We start from the raw sequence: 17,866 nt of genomic DNA, 5'->3' as shown, positions 1-17,866 counted from the left end.
AAATTAGCATCCTAAGGCTGCCTGATACTCAAATTCTGGTTACACTTAACACTACAATTTGTTGAATAAACTAGGTATTTTTAGTCAAATCTATACAAATCTAGATATTTACATATGGTTGTATAAAAAACTGTAGGTTTGCCACTTTCATTTTATCTTAAAAATTTGAGATGTCCATGCAAAATTTTGAAATCATATTTTCTGGGCTATGCTACTTAGATAATTAAAAAAAAAAAAAAAAAAAAAAAACAACCAACAAACCAAAAACCACAACAATAAACAAATCAGCCTCTCTGGCTGTGGGAGGTCTGCCCCAGTTCAGCCCTGTGCAGCCAGCCCCACATTCTGACACTGCTCCCCCCGGATGCTGGCACAGACTCTGGCACAGAGCACCTAAATTGCAGCAAAGAGGGTGCAGCCATCACACTGCTGTGTTTGCTGACCCCCAGATATTGTACAATTACTACTCATAGTCACCCAAGGAAGTCCAAATATATTGGGGTGTAAGCATAGCACGTTAGCCCGAAAGTGACTGAGTGCAAAAGTCATTTCTGCACTGGTTTAATGAGGGAATTCATCAGCAAAAGTTTTTGCAAGTTTCTAATACAAAGATTTTACTGCTCTTGTAGGAAAAAAGTACTTGTCTTGCAGGACAGGACAAACAGCAAAGTAATTCACTTATTCACTAATAAGAAAACCTTTAATTTTCTTATTAGTAAAATGTAAACAAAATAGACACTATTAACATGAATGAGTAATCTGCATAGTTTTATGGACACTAGGCTTGCTGTAGAGTATTATTTGTACAAGGGACATTATTTCAATCCTATAAATGTAAATGTAAATTACTGTCCATAATTTTATGGACAGTAGGTTTGCTGTAGAGTATTATTTGTACAAGGACCGTGCTGTCAAGGCACTGATTACCAGTTGTTAGTAGACATATTTGCATAATGTTCCAGACTCTCTTGAGTTTTATCATCTAAATCTGACACACAGTAATTATATTTTTCTAAAACAATAAACATACTTATTTCCTTTCAAAATAATCAAATAAACCCCAGCCTGTTTCCAGTAGCTATGAGGAGTCTCTGCAGGAGAATCAATAGCCTCCCTAAGAGGCATTGTATTATACCTGCAAACAATCACAATTTAAGAGACATCATTTAATATTGTCACTGAGGTTGACAGCATTATGCCTCTTCTGCAGACTGAAGACTTCAGACTCTGGGCTGTCATGCCAGCATCTTTATCAACAATTATTTCGTTTGGGTGCTTTTAAGAAATAAAAACAACTAAATCAAACACAAACAACAAAAAAAAAAACACACACACAAGAGACTTTCTGTTGTACTGAATTTATGGTAGGCAATGATATTTGCAGAAGGAAAATGGGACTTCCTATTTCCAATTAAGAAGTTAAGTGCTATAAACTGCTCAAGATGAGCTACTGCTGCCCCCATGTGTTTAAGTGAGATTTTTACTGTTGTCCTATGCAGGGTATAATAAGCCTGAAATTTACATTATATGCTCATTCCCTTTCACTCCTCAGAAAAAGGAAAACAACTGAAAACCAAACAATAACAAAACCAATATAAAAAAAACCCAAAACCTTAAATAATGGCACAAAATTGTAAGCATGCAAGGAAAGAAAAAAAAAATGTGTGGTCTCTTACTTCATAAATGCCCTACCAGATAGAAAAATTAACTTCTGTGTTTTTTGCAATGTTGAATGCATTTCTTTATTTTATTATTTTGGTTTTTTTTAACATAGATGCAGCCTCCTTCTTATCTATAAAAAGCTTGACTATAGCCCAGTAAGGCTTGCATACTATTTTAGTGATAAACTGAATGATAAGTACAGAAACACAGCTACTCATTAAAAATTCCTATTTTGATTTTCTATGTTTTCCAGTCTTTTTATAGATGCTGCAAAGTGATCCCAGCATAGCTTTCTGATAAGATGAATTCACAAGGAGAATGAATATTATTAGAGAAATTAGACTAGTTAATACAAGTTTATTACATTTTGGAATCAGGGGATGTACAGAAAGAGAAATCTATTAAGTGGCCAGCAAAAAACAGCTGCTCCCAAGAAATCCCTGTCAGGTACTAAAAACATTTTTACTTGACTCTCATCATGCAGGATCTGTTTGGCTCCTGCCACACTGCTGTGCCATGCACCATCTGCTGGCTGCAGTACACGAGCACAGGGAATCAGGCAGCAAAGTCCCATTTCTGGGACATATTTGTCCTATTCCATTTACCTAGCAGAGCCCTAGCAAAGGAAGAGAGCTCACGCTGCCTCTGCGCCTCCCGAACTTCACCGTCATTTCCCGGTACATTAAACTTTCTATCAGGCATTTTCTAGATACAACTCCTATTTTAGCAACCTGAAGTAACAGTAAATTGACAAATGCAAAGTTAAGGGTTTAAAAAAAAAAAAAAAGCTACATGTTTATAGATTTCAACATAAGAAAAGGCAGAAATTTCTTTCAATTAACAAGCTGTAATTTTTTTTTTAATCCATCAACAAGAAAGCTGTATTTTTTATTATTTTTTTTTTAATTTATCAACAGGAAAACTATCTGGTCACTTCAAAAAGAGAGAATATGCTACTAAATATATTTTCTGAAGAGTGTCCTTTTTTTAGTTTTCTTTGGTATAGAATATGTTTGTGACTGCACTTTCTGCAGCCGAGTCAGCCCTAAACTTTTTCAGGGGGAAAGGGATAGGGTGGGTATGAAAGTAAGGATGGAAATGATCATGTATAGTTCCTTGCAACACATCCACCCTCTGGTTTTTAGCATTTTAAAGTAAAAATAGAATGATTAACACCAGAAAAAATTTAGAAAGCTGAGATGGAAAATGAGTGTGATCAGGAACTGCTTATGAACTAACACCAATAATATTTTTGTTGTGTATTAAATTATTAAGCTCTTATTCATGGAAATAATAATAACATGGAAAATGTTACAATAATAATCACTCAAATTTGAAAACATTTCATTATAATCAGGTTGCTAGAGTAAACCTGTTTATATTATGGCAGCCTAAATTTGTTTCCAAATTCCAAAGCCATAAAAATTATTTTTTTCCTGACAGTATGTTGCTTGCAAATGTACACATCCAATGGGTGAATTCTTGACCTTTTGAAAGTCAGTGGTACCCCTGGAGCTGTGGCTCAGCTGAAGCTGATGGCAATGACAGCTATCAGCACTGCTGCAGGTCTGTGCTGCTGGGGATATTTCTGACCAAAATCCTTTGTTAAGTAAAACAATTTTTTTGTAGGAACAGACTAAATTTATTAAGGTCTAATTGACAGAGGGCTGTTTTTATGCTGAGATGCAGTATCTAGTCAAAATGAGAAACAAATGCACCCCAGAGCAGTCCAGTCAGGGCCTTAATGATGAGAATGCAGGCATGAAATGAACCTGGTTTTAAAGTTTTTACATTGGTCACCAAAACCTGCAGTCTGAAAAGTGGTTGGAAGTCAACACTTCCAACTGAGTCTGGCAGCTCAGAATTTCTGATAAATAATAAGCCTTTCATACCCAACTTTACTGTCCATTACTTTCAGGCAAAAAATCCCAATGAAGACAGAGGAGTAGTTCAGAAGAGCAGTTGGTGAATTACCACTTTGCCATGATGGTATTTATGATGAATACCCTGTTTTGCTGTGACACAATAATTCTAAAACCTCTTTCTTTCCTTCTCCCTTAGTTTCCCCTTCTATTATCATATTGAATTTTTTAAGCACTTGCACACAGAATTATTAACCAGTGCTAACAGTGTGAATATACAATGGAAAGTCCATAGGTGAATTCTTCAGAATGTGAAACCTTGTACAGACATTATCTAAAAACATATAGGCTTATTTTTTCAGATGGTCTATAGTCAAAACTAGATTCATATCTATCTACAGATAGACACACATCACCACAAGAAACCAAAGAAAGAGTAAGAGATTACTACCTGAAAAACTTAACACAGAATACTCTATAAAAAGCAACATTGGTACAAAGGTCTGATTTTCTGGCCTATTTCTACACTGACTAATAATGTTTACCCCACAAGACCATGGTGCTCTTGCAGAAATTTTTAAATAAATGGTTAAATATCCATGGTAGGCTTGGGAAAAAAAAAAAAAAGTCATCCTCATTTCCTCATTTGAGCAAGAGGGGAAGTTAAATATGATACATTGACTGGATTTATCATCTTTCAGTTTTAGTCTATAACATACACAGATGGATTTTTTAATTAAAAAAAAAAAAAAGGAGAAACAGAAAACGTTTGTCCAACCTGCTGTTTGTGTAAGACTGTACAGATGACTGGAAAACTAGCATTACTTCTATCTCACAAACACTAGAAAACTTTTGATACTTATATGAAGAGATGCATCATCTGATTTTGCTAATGCTGTAATTAGAAAGTAACAGCAAACAGCTGAGATTAAATATTTGCCAGAGATTCAGATTTGCATAAGGTTTCTCTTTAAAAAACATCTAGGGAAAAGAGGGAAATGGAGAGTAAAATTACTCATTTCTACCATCTGTCCCAGTTTCTCTATGTATGAACATTCATAAAGGAGAAAAGAGTACAGATCAAATTATGCTCTTTAAACTTAGTTTCTATTATTTAAGTTTGCAGAAAAATGTGTCCATCAAAGTTTCTTTGAAATATATATATACATTAGGTCTGCAATTATCTGGTAGAAACACCTATTCAGCTTAAATCCTCTCCTCAGCCTCTATTAAAGCAATTGTATCTGTTTGGCTAGGACAGCCTGTTGATCAGAATGAGGACAAAATAGAGAACACAGACTTATGAACTGTGGAGCCTTATTGCACTGTGTCAGACTGATTTAATTCTGAGAGGAAGGTTGAGGGGTTCTGCCCTGTTTTGATGTTCACATATAAACAATAATATTTGGAGTTTCATACCTTCAACTTCTTTCTGTTAAGCCAAAACAAAAGCTGGTTTGTTCTGTTAAAATAGCAACACACTGAAACATTATCCCAATATCCTAACATTTGAGACACATATTTCAAATTATTTACATAGCTATAAAAGGCTGATTCCAAGGAAAACTTACACAGTGTGAGATCAGAGGTACAGGCCAAAAAAATTAAAGCTGAGCCCAGAGCATTCATTCCTGCAACATGGTTTTGAGGTGCTACTTGTGGACACAGGGAGAGGACCATCCCCAGTATAAGGTTTATCCCTTTTTCTTACATGGCACCACAAACACTTAATCTCTTCTGGTTTGCAAATATTTCTAAAAACCCATGGAATTTGGACTCTAGAGTTAATATTTGCTTCATGTGAAAAACATGTGTAATATATTTATACATAATATTCAGGAATAATTTAGCAAACCCATTGTTCTGAGGCATTAGAAATCAGACAATGCCAAGACAACATAACTTTTTCTGCAAAGCCTGTACATTAAAAAACTTCACTACTCCTACCAAAAACACTACATTAAGGAAGGTGTAAGATGGATGGTGATTTTAAAACAAAGATCAAGCAACAACATGGTGAAGAAATCTATGACATTAAGCTCAGGATATTCTTTCTGTATCTATAAAAAACCATTAGTTATTACCAAAGCATACTAAAAAATTAATCATAACTCAAAATAGAAATTAACTACCTTCAATGCTCTGTGGACCAACAAGATTTGTAGCCTGGTGTGCTGGATATTCTACCCGGGGTCTGGCAATGCCCAGTTGCTCCATAACCCCATGGAGCAGCCTCTGAATATCTGCTTCAGTAACCCTGTCAGGTGTCCGAGGGCTGTGGCTAAAAGCTGAAGCCAATCCAAATGCCAGCAGAAATACCATGTTGCAAAGCAAGGTAGTTATCATAGTGGCAGCCACTTTCATCCTGTCAAAAAAAGAAAGGAATTTGATTATAAATTATAGGGGGGTGGGGGTGGGGGAAGTCCTATACATGTGGTGGAAATAACAACTGATCCTACTATTGGACTTAACAGTTTACTACCACAGATTCTAGGGGCTGCTGGTACTCCAGCCAGCTGGAGACTGGGTGGGGGGAGCCAGGAAGGGAATAGGGTGGATATGTTCTTCTCTTCTAAAAGAAATATTAAGCAGCTAACTGCAATACCAATTTGCTGATTTGCATTTTCCCATAACATTAACAGTCAGTGCAAACAAAACGAATCCACTTTTTCATTTGACAAGAATACATCATCCACTCCACCATCTACCCCCTCCATGTTTATTATGCTATTTATAAAGCTCTGGTCTAAAAGCCAAGAACTCTTCATCCAGGAACTGTGTTTTCCAGGCTCTATTCCTGTATTGCCTGAAAAATCAACAATAGGAGACTGCCGAACAACCTGGATATATTTTGTTTGCATCTGAAGACAAAAGGCTTCCGATATCATATGCACCGGCTTTCCCACCTGAAGCAAATCGGTTTCATTTGTTTCCTTGAATCTCTCTCATTAAATGGCTGTGGTTTAATTAGGAAGCCCCCCCCCAAACCAACAACAAAAAAACCCATAACACGCAAGTACCCCTTACTGCCCTCTGATAGGCTGAATTTTAATCAGAATGCTTGTTTTCTTAAAGCTCCTTTCCCTCTCACACCAGAGACTGATTAAAATGCATCACTTCCAGTCCCCTAGAAAAACAAAACCCCCTCGAGTTCCCCTTTTATTCCTTAACACACGGACAGCTGCCTGATTTCTTCACGCCAGACGTTTAAAGATGCTCCAATGCTCCAGCCTCCGGCGCAAGGTACCTGGAAAGGTTTTTGAGGCAAAAATGGCTGAAAACCCCAATGCTGGGAATATTCCCCGCTACGCCTGTGCGCGGCTCCCCCACCACGCCACGCTCCTCCCGCAGCCCTCCCGCTCCATCGGCCTCTGCAGCTTCCTCTTCGGGGGAAAAATCTGCTTTTCACAGAGCATCCCCGCCGCCCCCCGCACCGCCGGCCCCTGGACAGCTGGGCCGTGATCCCTTCCCTTCTCCCGGGCACCTCGGTAGCAGCACGGAGCCCCCGGGCCGGAGCGCCCCGCTCACCTCCCGCTCCCAGCGCGGCTCTGCGGGGCGGCGGCTCCGCGGCCGCGCATCCTCCGTGCGCAGCCACGGCCGGGAGGGAGCTGCGCGCGGGTACCCGCCGCGACCGAGCGCTCCTGTGGGGCTTTGTCCCAGAGAGACACAAAACTCGGGGGGATATTAAAAACCTCCCTTTTTAACTTAACAGTCTGAAAATGAATCTGAAGGGTTTTGATGCATTAAGAGTGACAGAAGTAAGGTATTACATATTCCTGGGAGAGTATCCATCTTCCCGCTGTGATTTCTGTCTCCAGAATAATACATCAGTGCTTTACTTACAGGATTATAGTGTTACCTAACTGCAGGTTCACAGGGTAGCAACACAGCAACCATCTCCAAGGACTTGCAGGTAAATGGCCCCAGATTAAGCAAATGTAGACACATCATCCAGAGCAGAGGTTACCAAGAAGATAGCTACAAAAGTATCTTGCTAAATGAAGTATCTCATTCTACAAGCACTTGACAAAACGGTAGTTTATGAAGGTTATTCTGTGTATCACACCTTCACTGATACTGAGGGGAATGCATCATATCCCAGTTTAAGTGTAGCTATCCACAGAAAAACTGAGATTATACCCCATAAACCACAACAGTCCCATGAAATACACTTGCACGTGTAGATTTTTTTTTTTTTTTTTTTTTTTTTTTTGGCTGGTCTCGTACATTATGCAAGGTGTAACTTGCAGGATTTAACAGCAGGGACTCCCACTTGGCATCTAGCATTTCTTTCTGCAAAACATAATCAACTTCATATAAAGGGCTGTATGTCCAAACTGTTCTGCAAAACAGAACCTAAACTTTAGGATTTTTTTTTTCTGGTACAGGTTTCTTTGTCAGGGCCCTACCAAATTCCCCCTAAGAAGCAAAATTTAGATGTTTCAAGACTAGCTTGCATGGATGATCAAAAGTAGCTTACTGCTCCACATAGGACAGACACATTGTTAATATGTATCAAATATTTTGAATGCTAATGCAGCTTTGACAATCACATGTCTTAGTCTTGTAAACAAAAATCAGCATAACACCTCACTATTACAGGAGTCAAGACCTCATTTTCTTCCTGACATTCTCCTTTTGTCCTATTTCCAGCTCCCACCCCCTTGCATCAGCCATGACAGCTGGAAGTTGTTTTGCTGATCCTTACTTACCTCAGTGAGATGATTCAAAACATGGTGCCCTGGTGCCTGCTCAGCCTATTGAGGGATCTCAATAGCTAAAGGCAGAGGGTAAAAGCATGTTGCCAAGAGAAGCAGCTTCCTCTTTGGATGGTGGTGAACTGCCTTATTCACTCCTTTACTTCATGAAACTGAAGCTTCCCATTCTTAACTACCCCAGCAAGCAATCTGGTTAAGATCTTCGCATGGCTGGCTGCCTGGTATTAGATTTTACAGCAACGTAGCAAGAGTGAGGCAGATTTCCACAGAAAAGAACTATTCTTTTGACTAACATATCATTTTAAAAAGTTCAGAAGACTACTGCTGATAAACTATGCTGCATCATGCCTTTTGCTAGTTGTGAGAATTACCAATACATAGCTAAGATAAACAAAAAGGACAGCCAGAACAGATTTATTTCTGGCTTCAGTATTTTCAGACTTACTAATTTTGGTGTCTACAGTCTGCATATAACAGCATAATCTAACTTTCCAAGTCATTATAGAAGAACAAGCTCAGAAAAGGGAAAAAACAATGGTTTTATTAAAACCAAAAGTATCCAGTGCTTCAGCTCTAACATTTTGCCAATAAGCAATTCACACATATAAAAAGCTAATGAACAGTTTCAAGTGTTTACTCAAATAATTTTACAACTGATGAAAGACAAACAGTTTTCGTTCCAAAAGATGTAAACATTTGCTTGTGCAAATCAACCTTTAACACACTATGGCTTCTTACATTCGTCTCTTGCAACACTTTCAGCATCTCAACTCAGCTTCTGCACCACTTAGTTAACATAATTCTACAGCTCTAAAAATAAGTTAAAACTCCCCTCTCATATTAAGATAAAACATTTTATTACTCATAAGTGAAAATACTTGGTACCTACTGCAGAACACAACACTGGATGAAGTTTTAAGACCTTTCAATTCTTGAATAAACTGCACATTTATTTTCCACGTGTTCTAATAATTCTCCTCTGTGTGTGCACACAAGGATTATATTTTGACATTTACCTACTAAACAAGTAAAATACGCTCCCAATTTACTCCAACAAAAATTAAAAACATTGTCTCAAAAGAAATAGAGCTCATACGAGGTTCAACTTAGTAGTATCAAGGGGTGCTACAATACACTTAAAACTACAAAAGTAAATAAATTTAACTACCAATAGTCAGCATCAAAACACTTCCTTTCATATGTCTGTTAAATTTGTTTTAAATAGTTGAGAAATTGTTTTTGAACTTGATACTTAATCTAAATACTACCAAAACAGTTGTGGGAGATGCAGCATGTTTTTAGACTCTGAGATAATCAAAACCTGAGATCTAACACAAACATTTGTGTTAGATTATTTATAGATTAACAGATTATTTTTGTTTTTTAAGTCAAATTAATTTAGTTGAACTGACTAGCATTTACAGAAGTTTCAGTAAATGAAGAAAACCTCAACATGAAACAAATTGCTATTTGTACATCTTCACAACTCATTCATTTAAAACAAATTAAATATTACAAATAAAAATAACTAGAAAAAAATAATACAAATTTAGATTTTTTCCAAAGGTTAACCAAGTTACAAAGAACCCATTTAGCCATCACATTTGGTCTTATAAGTCTACTGGCTTGGCAGTTGGTAGCAGTTTTACTTCAGATATTGGATTCTTTGGAGAGCCTCTATAACGAACTCTTTCTTTTCCTGAAGCACTTCTTGCAATCACAGATTTTTCTGGGGCAGCACCTGGAACACTTATATTTGCATTAACTTTCAAACTGGATTTAACCATTTCATGATTGGTTAGATCTTCTAGAACGGACTTTGATGGATGAACAGTTGCTTTTTGTTCATGGATTCCAACAGTTCTGACAGAACCATCAGGCTTGTCTGATGGATTTAATGGCCTGTACCATGATTTGGATGCTAAGTCTAGCTGCTTATGAGCTACAGAAACTTGGTCACGTGTGCTTTCGCTCCTGCGTGGCAAAAGCATGGAATTCTTTGAGGGCTTTTCTGTGCAGGGGAATAGGGCAGAATCATAGCTCAAAGATTTAACAAGTGGTGAACCAACACCACTTGATTTAACCGTCTGAGAGCTTACAGATTGTCTGTTAGCCTCCAAAAGGGAATTCATTCTTCTTACAGACTGTCTAACTGGAGTACGTTGAAACTTCAGAGGCGGTTTCATTTTGCTTGCAGAATTTGGATCATTTAATGAAAGCTGGTTGAACCACTGTATGTGGTCAGAAACCTTCCCATGGTCAGAAACAGTCGATGTTTTAGTTAAAACTTTATCCAAATTTTCAGCTTTCAAGTATTGGTTGCTCATTTCGTTTTGTGATTTAGGCAACTGTGAAGTAGGCAGCTGTCCTGCCAAAGAAGGTTTAGCAGTACCCTCTTCCAAATTACAGCACTTTACCATACAGCTTTCAGCTGTTTCTGAGTGTATTAATTCTATTTCCTCTTTTCTTCTAGAGAAATCTGATTTGTGTAAGTCATCTTTTGTTGAACTGTTCTCAACAGTAAACTTATCTTCCTTGGTTAGTACCTGAGGCATAGGAAGTTCTTTTACTTTTTTTATATCTGGTTTTGGGACCTGAAGTTCAATCTCAATAGAAGTTTTGAAGTTTCTTTTCTCCAAAACGTCAATTTCTGCTTTTTTTGATTGCTGTTTATCAGCAGCAGAAGATGGATTAAATTGGTGCAACAGCTCTCTGGATTTTACATTTGCTAGATTTTCAGAAACTTCTTCCACTAACAATTCTTTCGCTGAACTGAGCCCTGAGGGACACGGAGTTTCATTTAATATTTCACTTGCTACAACTGAGAGGGATGATTTTTTATCACCTATCAAATTGTGAAGAATACTCCCAGATGCAGAGAAGGCTTCCCTAACTTTCAGTAATGTTTCTGTAGTTGAACTACTTTCATCTTCACACAGCACAAGTTCCAAGTTGTTGTCTTGTTTGCTTACAGTTGCAGATTTGAATTCATCTGGAATAACCGGTGTCTTTCCAAATACCAAAACAGATTCTGAAGAGCTGACTCCCATTTCAGAGTGTCCAGGCAGAATTTGCTCATTCTTGCTGACCACCTGAGAATCCGTAACAGCAGGACTATTCCATGACATTCGGTGAACTACTTTATTGTGACATTTTGGAGTCAGCAAGTTTTCTTCTGACTTGCTTACATTCCTTGAACCTTAAAATAAATACCAGTGTTTAGGAATAATTTATTGTGATTTTAATAACTATAGACAAAATTCTTACTAAAAATAATTATCAAAGCAGCACTGAATTTAAAGACGCCATTTTGCCCTTAAATTTCAGAACTGTAAAAAAAAGGTTATAGTATTAAGTGAAATTGTGTATCTCCTCTCAGTTAACTAAGAGAGCTACTAAAATACACTAGAAACACAACAGGTTTGTTCTAAACCAATTCTTTTTCCCAACAAGCCATTAACATACAAGTGATTTTTGACTTATATATATGATTTTTGACTTGTAAAAGTATGCTAGAAGCATACTTTTAATCCAATTGCTTTTATACTTTTATCTATAAAGTTGCTTTTGCAAAGTAAAAAATGGTTTCCCCATCTAGTATATTTAGTTAGGCAATCACCTTTCTTAGGGAATTTTTCATTGACATAGGGGCTGAAGAGCACATCTCTTCTTGCACATTCAGTTCTGCTTTCCAAACATTGCTGACTTGCAAGACGCCTTCCAATATTTTCTGATCTATTGCCAGCTGCACATCCTGATACAATATTCTTGAACAAACAAAAAGTGTTAATTGCTTTTATATAAACTTGTAATTTGGAATCTCATTTACTGAGGAAGCTTCAGCAAACCGCTACACAAATCAGCCACAGCAGGCTTTTCTTGGCCATACTTCCTCTTGCCTTGATTCTCTGCAGACCTAGGTGGCGAACAGCCTCCCTGCAGTCAGACAGACTTAATCACACTGTGAACAGAGTGACTCTGTGCACAGGCTCTGCCAGGTCAGACACTCAGGAACTGTGAGACCCACTGATCACAAGCACGGTGGGTTGATCCCAACAAGCAGGCAAGCTCCCATCCAGCCACATGCTCCCTTTCCCCATTCCCCAACAGGATGAGGGAGAGAATTGGAAAGATGAAAAGGAAAAGAGACACACCAACACCACAGGCAAAAAAATCCAAACCCACACAGGATGCAAAGGTCATCACTTAAAACAGTCAGGCCAGTTCTCAGCAAGCCCCTGAGCAGTGGCTACTTTCCATAAATTATCCCCATCCCAGTTTTACTGGTGAGCTTAACATTACATGGCATGGAATTGCTTCTTGGTCAATTCAAGTCAGCTGCTCCCTTCCCTCAGCATCTTGTCCCATGCCAGCCAAACGCAGTACAAGCTGATCTGTTACTGCTATGCACATAAACCTCAAGCTTCTTGTACTTGACAGCAAGCAGGTTCAATTAACACTGGGATCCCTCCATTACAAAATACATCCTTCCTGCTCCTGAAAAGCAATGCCCAAACTTTGGATTAAAATCTACACTCTAACAAGAGGACTGGGTACTTACCATTTCTCTGTTGCTTTTCCCCAAACCAAATTTCAAGCGTAAAGATCTACGAACCATTTCTTTTCGGCTTATCTTTGGAGAAAAACAACCCGTCTTTCCTGACTCAGCTCTGGAAGGACACAAGGGAGGAAGGGACATAAACTCTTTAGGAGGACAACAAAAACATCCTGACATTTATTTACAGTTATTTCCTCCAATTTTACTTATTTTATTGCCTTCTTGCCCACCTTTCTTTAATAAGCACAGAAAGCTATACCAGATCCTATTTTGTTTTGAGCTTAATTTTGCAACATCAGAAGCTCTGGTGGTTTTAAGATTACTATAAAAATTTACCAAAACCAATAATTTTAGAGGCAGATTGAGGTAATTATTCAAGGGGTCTAGACAGATCTCTCCAATTTATCTTTAGGTTTTGAGAGTTAATTACCTGTATAGTTTTTTGCTTGCAAGTCTTTTACTTCTTCTATTCCCCGTACTGGGCACATTATTTTCACCCATGGTTGAAGGAGATAGTGAGGTTTGTGACGACTCAAGACACACACAAGGACTTGCTTCAAACTGAACTACAGGGACAAAATTGTATTTATATGAACTTAAAATAGTCACTTTTTTTTCAGATAAAAACTTGCAAGTTAAAGCAATAAAGAACAGGTTTTTAAACCGCACAATTTTTTTGCTTATTTTGTACAGTGCTGGCTTGAAATTACTTTGATTTCCACCTTAAAATTAAACAAAGCTGTTGCTTGTAGCATCCATAAAAGTGGCTGGACTGCAATTAATTACATGCTACAGATATCACTACCTCAAATACGTTTCCACACTATTATAATCAGATCAGTTCCTCAAATTTAAGAGCTCAAGAAGAAAAAAATAGACACAGTCTCATTATTATTTGCAGTGTGCTTTTTTTACATACCTAGCCAGAACAGCTGAAACAACAATGAAGAAAATAGTTGCCTTTTTTTTACTACTGGACATTTTATGAAACACATGCATCACTGCTATCTTTAAAAATGTCATTACTTTTGTTTTGCTTATCCATAGAAACTAGAATTTTATGGAGAACTTGAAATGATTTAATAAGAAAAGCACTAAGTTTTATAACACTCATTTGAAGGGGGGGAAAAAAAAAATCAAGCAAAACAGCCAATCTAGAAATATCCTTCCACTCTAATTTCAGTTGGCAGCACATTAAAGAATGAAATAAATATAAAACAGGATTCTCAGAATAGCCTGATGGTTGGAAGCCCTCTAGTAGAATAAAATGGTACTAAAGCATTGTCAAACAAAAGTAAAATTTTCTCTAGAGTTTGAGATGTAACATCTAGAGGAAAAACAAGAGGTGATAGGACACAAGAAAGAAGCTTTATAAAAGCAACAATTACATTTCTCATAGAGCTAGGATCAGCTATTTAAGCATTTAGGACATAGAAAGCTACAACTTTCAAAAGGTTGGAAGCATGGATTTGTGCACCAAGAAAGAAACAGGAGTATAACCTGAGTGATCATAGAGAGTAAAAAAGGTAAAAGGACATCAGGATTGCAAGAATGAGAGATTAACAGAACAAAAAAACAAGCAAGAGAATTTGGCTCTTGCTCAGTCCATGTCACATGAGTCACCAATGAACATAAACATACACTATTTACCAAGATGGGGAGGTAGTGCAAGGAACACTTCAGCAATAAGCATCAATGACAGACTAACAAAAACAAACGGCTCCACTCTTAAATTAAGAGCTGCCAACAATCACTTCAAGCAGCAAAGAAAAAGTGATGGCACTGTACCTGATGCTGGTGTTGAGCTGCTGTTAAATATGCTACTTGGTAAAAACTCAAAGGCAAAATTATGCTTAAAAGAGCGTCTCTTCTTGCTGGACAAGCCCTGAGAGCAATCAGCTGGAAGCTTCCGCTTGGTACTTGGAGTAAGAACCACTGGAGTCACTGATGAAAGGACTGAAATTAAGAAAATCAAATTTGCAGTAATAGCTTAAAAGTTGGAGAGGTTGTTTTGGGGTTTTTTTTTTAACTCTGAAAAAAATTGGTTGCAAAAGCTTAGCTAAAGTGCATGCATTTTGAACAGGCAAAGCAATCAGTATAGCTGAGGGTTCAATTTTTTTATTTTGTTGGGTTTTTTGCAAGTTTAGAGTACCAGAAAGGAAAATTCAAACCCACAGATCAATAAAAAATATAGGTATTAGGAGGAAGTAAATGTATAGTCATCTGCTGAAAGTTCTAGAGACAGTGAGCATGAAAGAATTTTAGTCCTTGCAGATTCATTCCAAGGATAATAAAATGCTGCACTACTGCACTGAAGCCTTAGTGGTTCATTAGCTAAAAAGCACAAGTTTGGTTGGGTAATCCCCACAGAGCTAAACCACACAGCCCACTACTGCAGTGATTGCAGCTGCTCCAAGAATTACAGTAAATGCAGTATCCTCAATTAATATGTGTCTATATTCCATTTCAACCAATTTAATTTTAATCACTTAACTTCAACTAAATTCTAATTCTTTTGTTAAAAAAAAAATTGAATATATTTAACAAATCCAGAAGATACTGCATGGGCTTTACTCCGTACAAATACACCAGTACCTACCGCTTCTGTCTTGTTGAGGTGTAGTGGAGGGTGTTCTGTTAGATTTAAATTTATTCAATGCTCCACTAACAATATCTGAAACGCAAGGCACACCGAGCAATCAAATTTAAATGTGAAGCCTGTCTTGCTCTATTTTCAACTCACATTTAACTTGTACTTTTTTTCAGGGAGAAAGAAAGCAAATCAGTTTAAACGTTGTTTTATGTACAGAATATCATAACCCAGATCTTCCCACCAACATAGTTTTTATCGCTTTCAAAATAGCTGAAAAAAAAATCTATTTTCCTTAAAATAAAAATTATTTTAAAAAACCAACCAAAAAACCCAACAAACAGAGCAGAGAAGTACAATACACAAAAAAACCATGCCATGGCATAACATACAGTCATGTAGCCTTAATTTCAACTACTGTCATGTTACATGAGCTAAATAAATACCTATGTTTTTATAGCCATACCATAAAAGATTCTTTTGCAGTGGATTTGAATGAAGTCAAGCATACATGTTCCATAGTACTTCCTCTAAGAGAGTGCAGAACTCAGAATATTCCATTTGATTGCCCATGTCTGGCAAAAAAACCCCAACTAAACCTTGTTGAAAACTGAAAAATCCTCTCACAAATTCCCAGATCCATGATACTAGAGCACACAGTATCCAATAATACCCAATTCAGGTTTACACTTCAAAACACAAATTAGCTACGATAATTCAAAACACACTTGCCATTTGCATCCCTGGTTTCTCATGACCTGATTTCTCAAAGTATATATTAAAGTACCATGTCAAAATTAGCAACAACAAATAAACAAACCCTTTAGCCTTCTGCAACAGGATCTGAAGCAGACTCAACAAAAAGCCAGAATATTAATTTGGCTACACAAATCCAAAATAGATTCTTTAGTAGACAACAGACTAGAATACTCTGGGTAAATATACAGTAATATGATTACTGAAGTCTTATATACATTTTTTCAAATCAAACCCAACCAGTTTTGAAGACATCTGTCTGTTCTGCATGTGGAAGAAGCAAGTGCTTAGGGTCAGACTACCTGAAGTCTCAATTCTGTTTTTGGTTTTGAAAGTTTCACAAAACATACCTACCCCCAACACTTCGGTGCCTCCTCCTCTTACATTCACTGGGAGATTCATTTTCACTGTCTTCCTGGCCCCACAGTGAGGGAGTAGATTGAAAGACATCAACACCCAACATTGAAGGAATCTTTTCCAAGATAAATTCTGGTACTTGTCCTGGAATAGTTAAATATCTTTTTTTAATGATTCTTAAAAGTTGAAAAGAAAAGCTGTACACAGGTTGGTGCATTGAGACATGTTGATAAGCATTCATCATCTTACCGATTTCTGCTGCATGGTCAATAAGTGTTTCCACAACAGCAGCTTGCAAGCGAATTTTTTTTTCTGTACTAGTGGACATCTTTTCATTTTCATTCGAGTGCAAGAGGTTGGGAGCAAAAATCACTGCCAGATTACTGCTATCCATTTTGTTTTCATTGGATCTTAACAAGAAAAAGCTTTTTTAATTCAAAGTATCAGAATATAAACAGTGGAGAAAGAAAAGACTAAATAAGACAAATACAGCTAAAAAATAAAAATGGACGCATTCACTGGAGTGCTTATATAACAAAATTGATGTATAGATTTATGTATTCCAAGCCAGATAATTGCACAACTATGTTACTGAAATCGAGAAGTTCTAGATCCCCCCCAATTTTAGGGAATGCAAGGTATCAAATTATGGTAATTCTGATGAACAAAGTTTGAATAAAGTCAAGTGTCCAGCTTATTAAATTTTCATCACGAAAACCTTAGATTTATGAAATAAAAGACTATGACTGAATTAAGTGAATATCTGCAGCTATGAAAGTTTAAAATGGCAAACCACTCACAGAAAGTTACAGCACTTGCCTGGACAGAGAAGCAGTTAAGGGAATTCAGACCTGTTTACAAACACACCCTTTACACTGACCTCAATGACACAGTTCTCAGAAAGTTGAAAAAGTATCTCAAAGCTGCAATTGTTCTGTCAGCCATCAAACAGGACAGCAGCACAGTGGCAGTTTTCTTCTCATTTCCAAGCTGCTGAGCTTTGAATAGGCCTTCCTGCAGGTTAGGTGGAAGGATGGGTTCTGGCAGCTCTCTAAAGAACTGTTTGAGAAGCCCTGCAACATCACATGGCAGTGCAGCTGAGAGGCAGTTTTCACCTTGATCCAGTTTGCTCTGAAAGTTTTCATAAGAAACACAATTTAAAGTCTTCAACATATTGTCAGATTTCTAAATTTAGGCAGTAGTGCTGTAGCCCTACTGTCTGTCACAACAGACAGCCATGCCTTCCCCATTGTTAGTTTCAGCCTTGTCATGTTTTATTCAACTACACTATATACAATGAGACATAGGCAAAGTTGTCAGACCATGTGTATTAATTTAGTTTTCCCATCTTCCCTTCACCAGG

General features: G+C 37.3%; 1 protein-coding gene across 8 annotated transcripts in view; it reads right to left on the bottom strand.

Annotated features, from left to right (window-relative positions):
- Positions 1–17,866, bottom strand: part of LOC128789486 (neuroendocrine protein 7B2-like) — a 41,529-nt gene that overhangs the window by 20,425 nt on the left and 3,238 nt on the right. The window contains exons 4-12 of one of the 8 annotated variants that reach the window (XM_053945515.1): positions 17,384–17,634; positions 16,753–16,913; positions 16,501–16,647; positions 15,400–15,474; positions 14,589–14,756; positions 13,231–13,366; positions 12,804–12,912; positions 11,862–12,009; positions 8,763–11,441 (exon numbers count right to left, since the gene is read on the bottom strand). In XM_053945515.1, the coding sequence (XP_053801490.1) occupies positions 9,853–11,441; positions 11,862–12,009; positions 12,804–12,912; positions 13,231–13,366; positions 14,589–14,756; positions 15,400–15,474; positions 16,501–16,647; positions 16,753–16,913; positions 17,384–17,634 (2,784 nt within the window). In that variant the 3' untranslated portion in view covers positions 8,763–9,852. Of the gene's footprint in view, positions 1–5,656; positions 5,890–6,554; positions 6,653–6,703; positions 6,828–7,008; positions 7,135–8,762; positions 11,442–11,861; positions 12,010–12,803; positions 12,913–13,230; positions 13,367–14,588; positions 14,757–15,399; positions 15,475–16,500; positions 16,648–16,752; positions 16,914–17,383; positions 17,635–17,866 lie in introns of those variants that run through there. The other 7 variants (XM_053945516.1, XM_053945522.1, XM_053945519.1 and 4 more) reach the window with 7 other exon arrangements.

The sequence above is a fragment of the Vidua chalybeata genome, chromosome 6, assembly GCF_026979565.1.
Source record: "Vidua chalybeata isolate OUT-0048 chromosome 6, bVidCha1 merged haplotype, whole genome shotgun sequence".
NCBI classification, from domain to species: Eukaryota; Metazoa; Chordata; class Aves; order Passeriformes; family Viduidae; genus Vidua; species Vidua chalybeata.
Note: the sequence above shows the minus strand (reverse complement) of the source record. Positions and strands in the feature narration are given on the sequence as shown.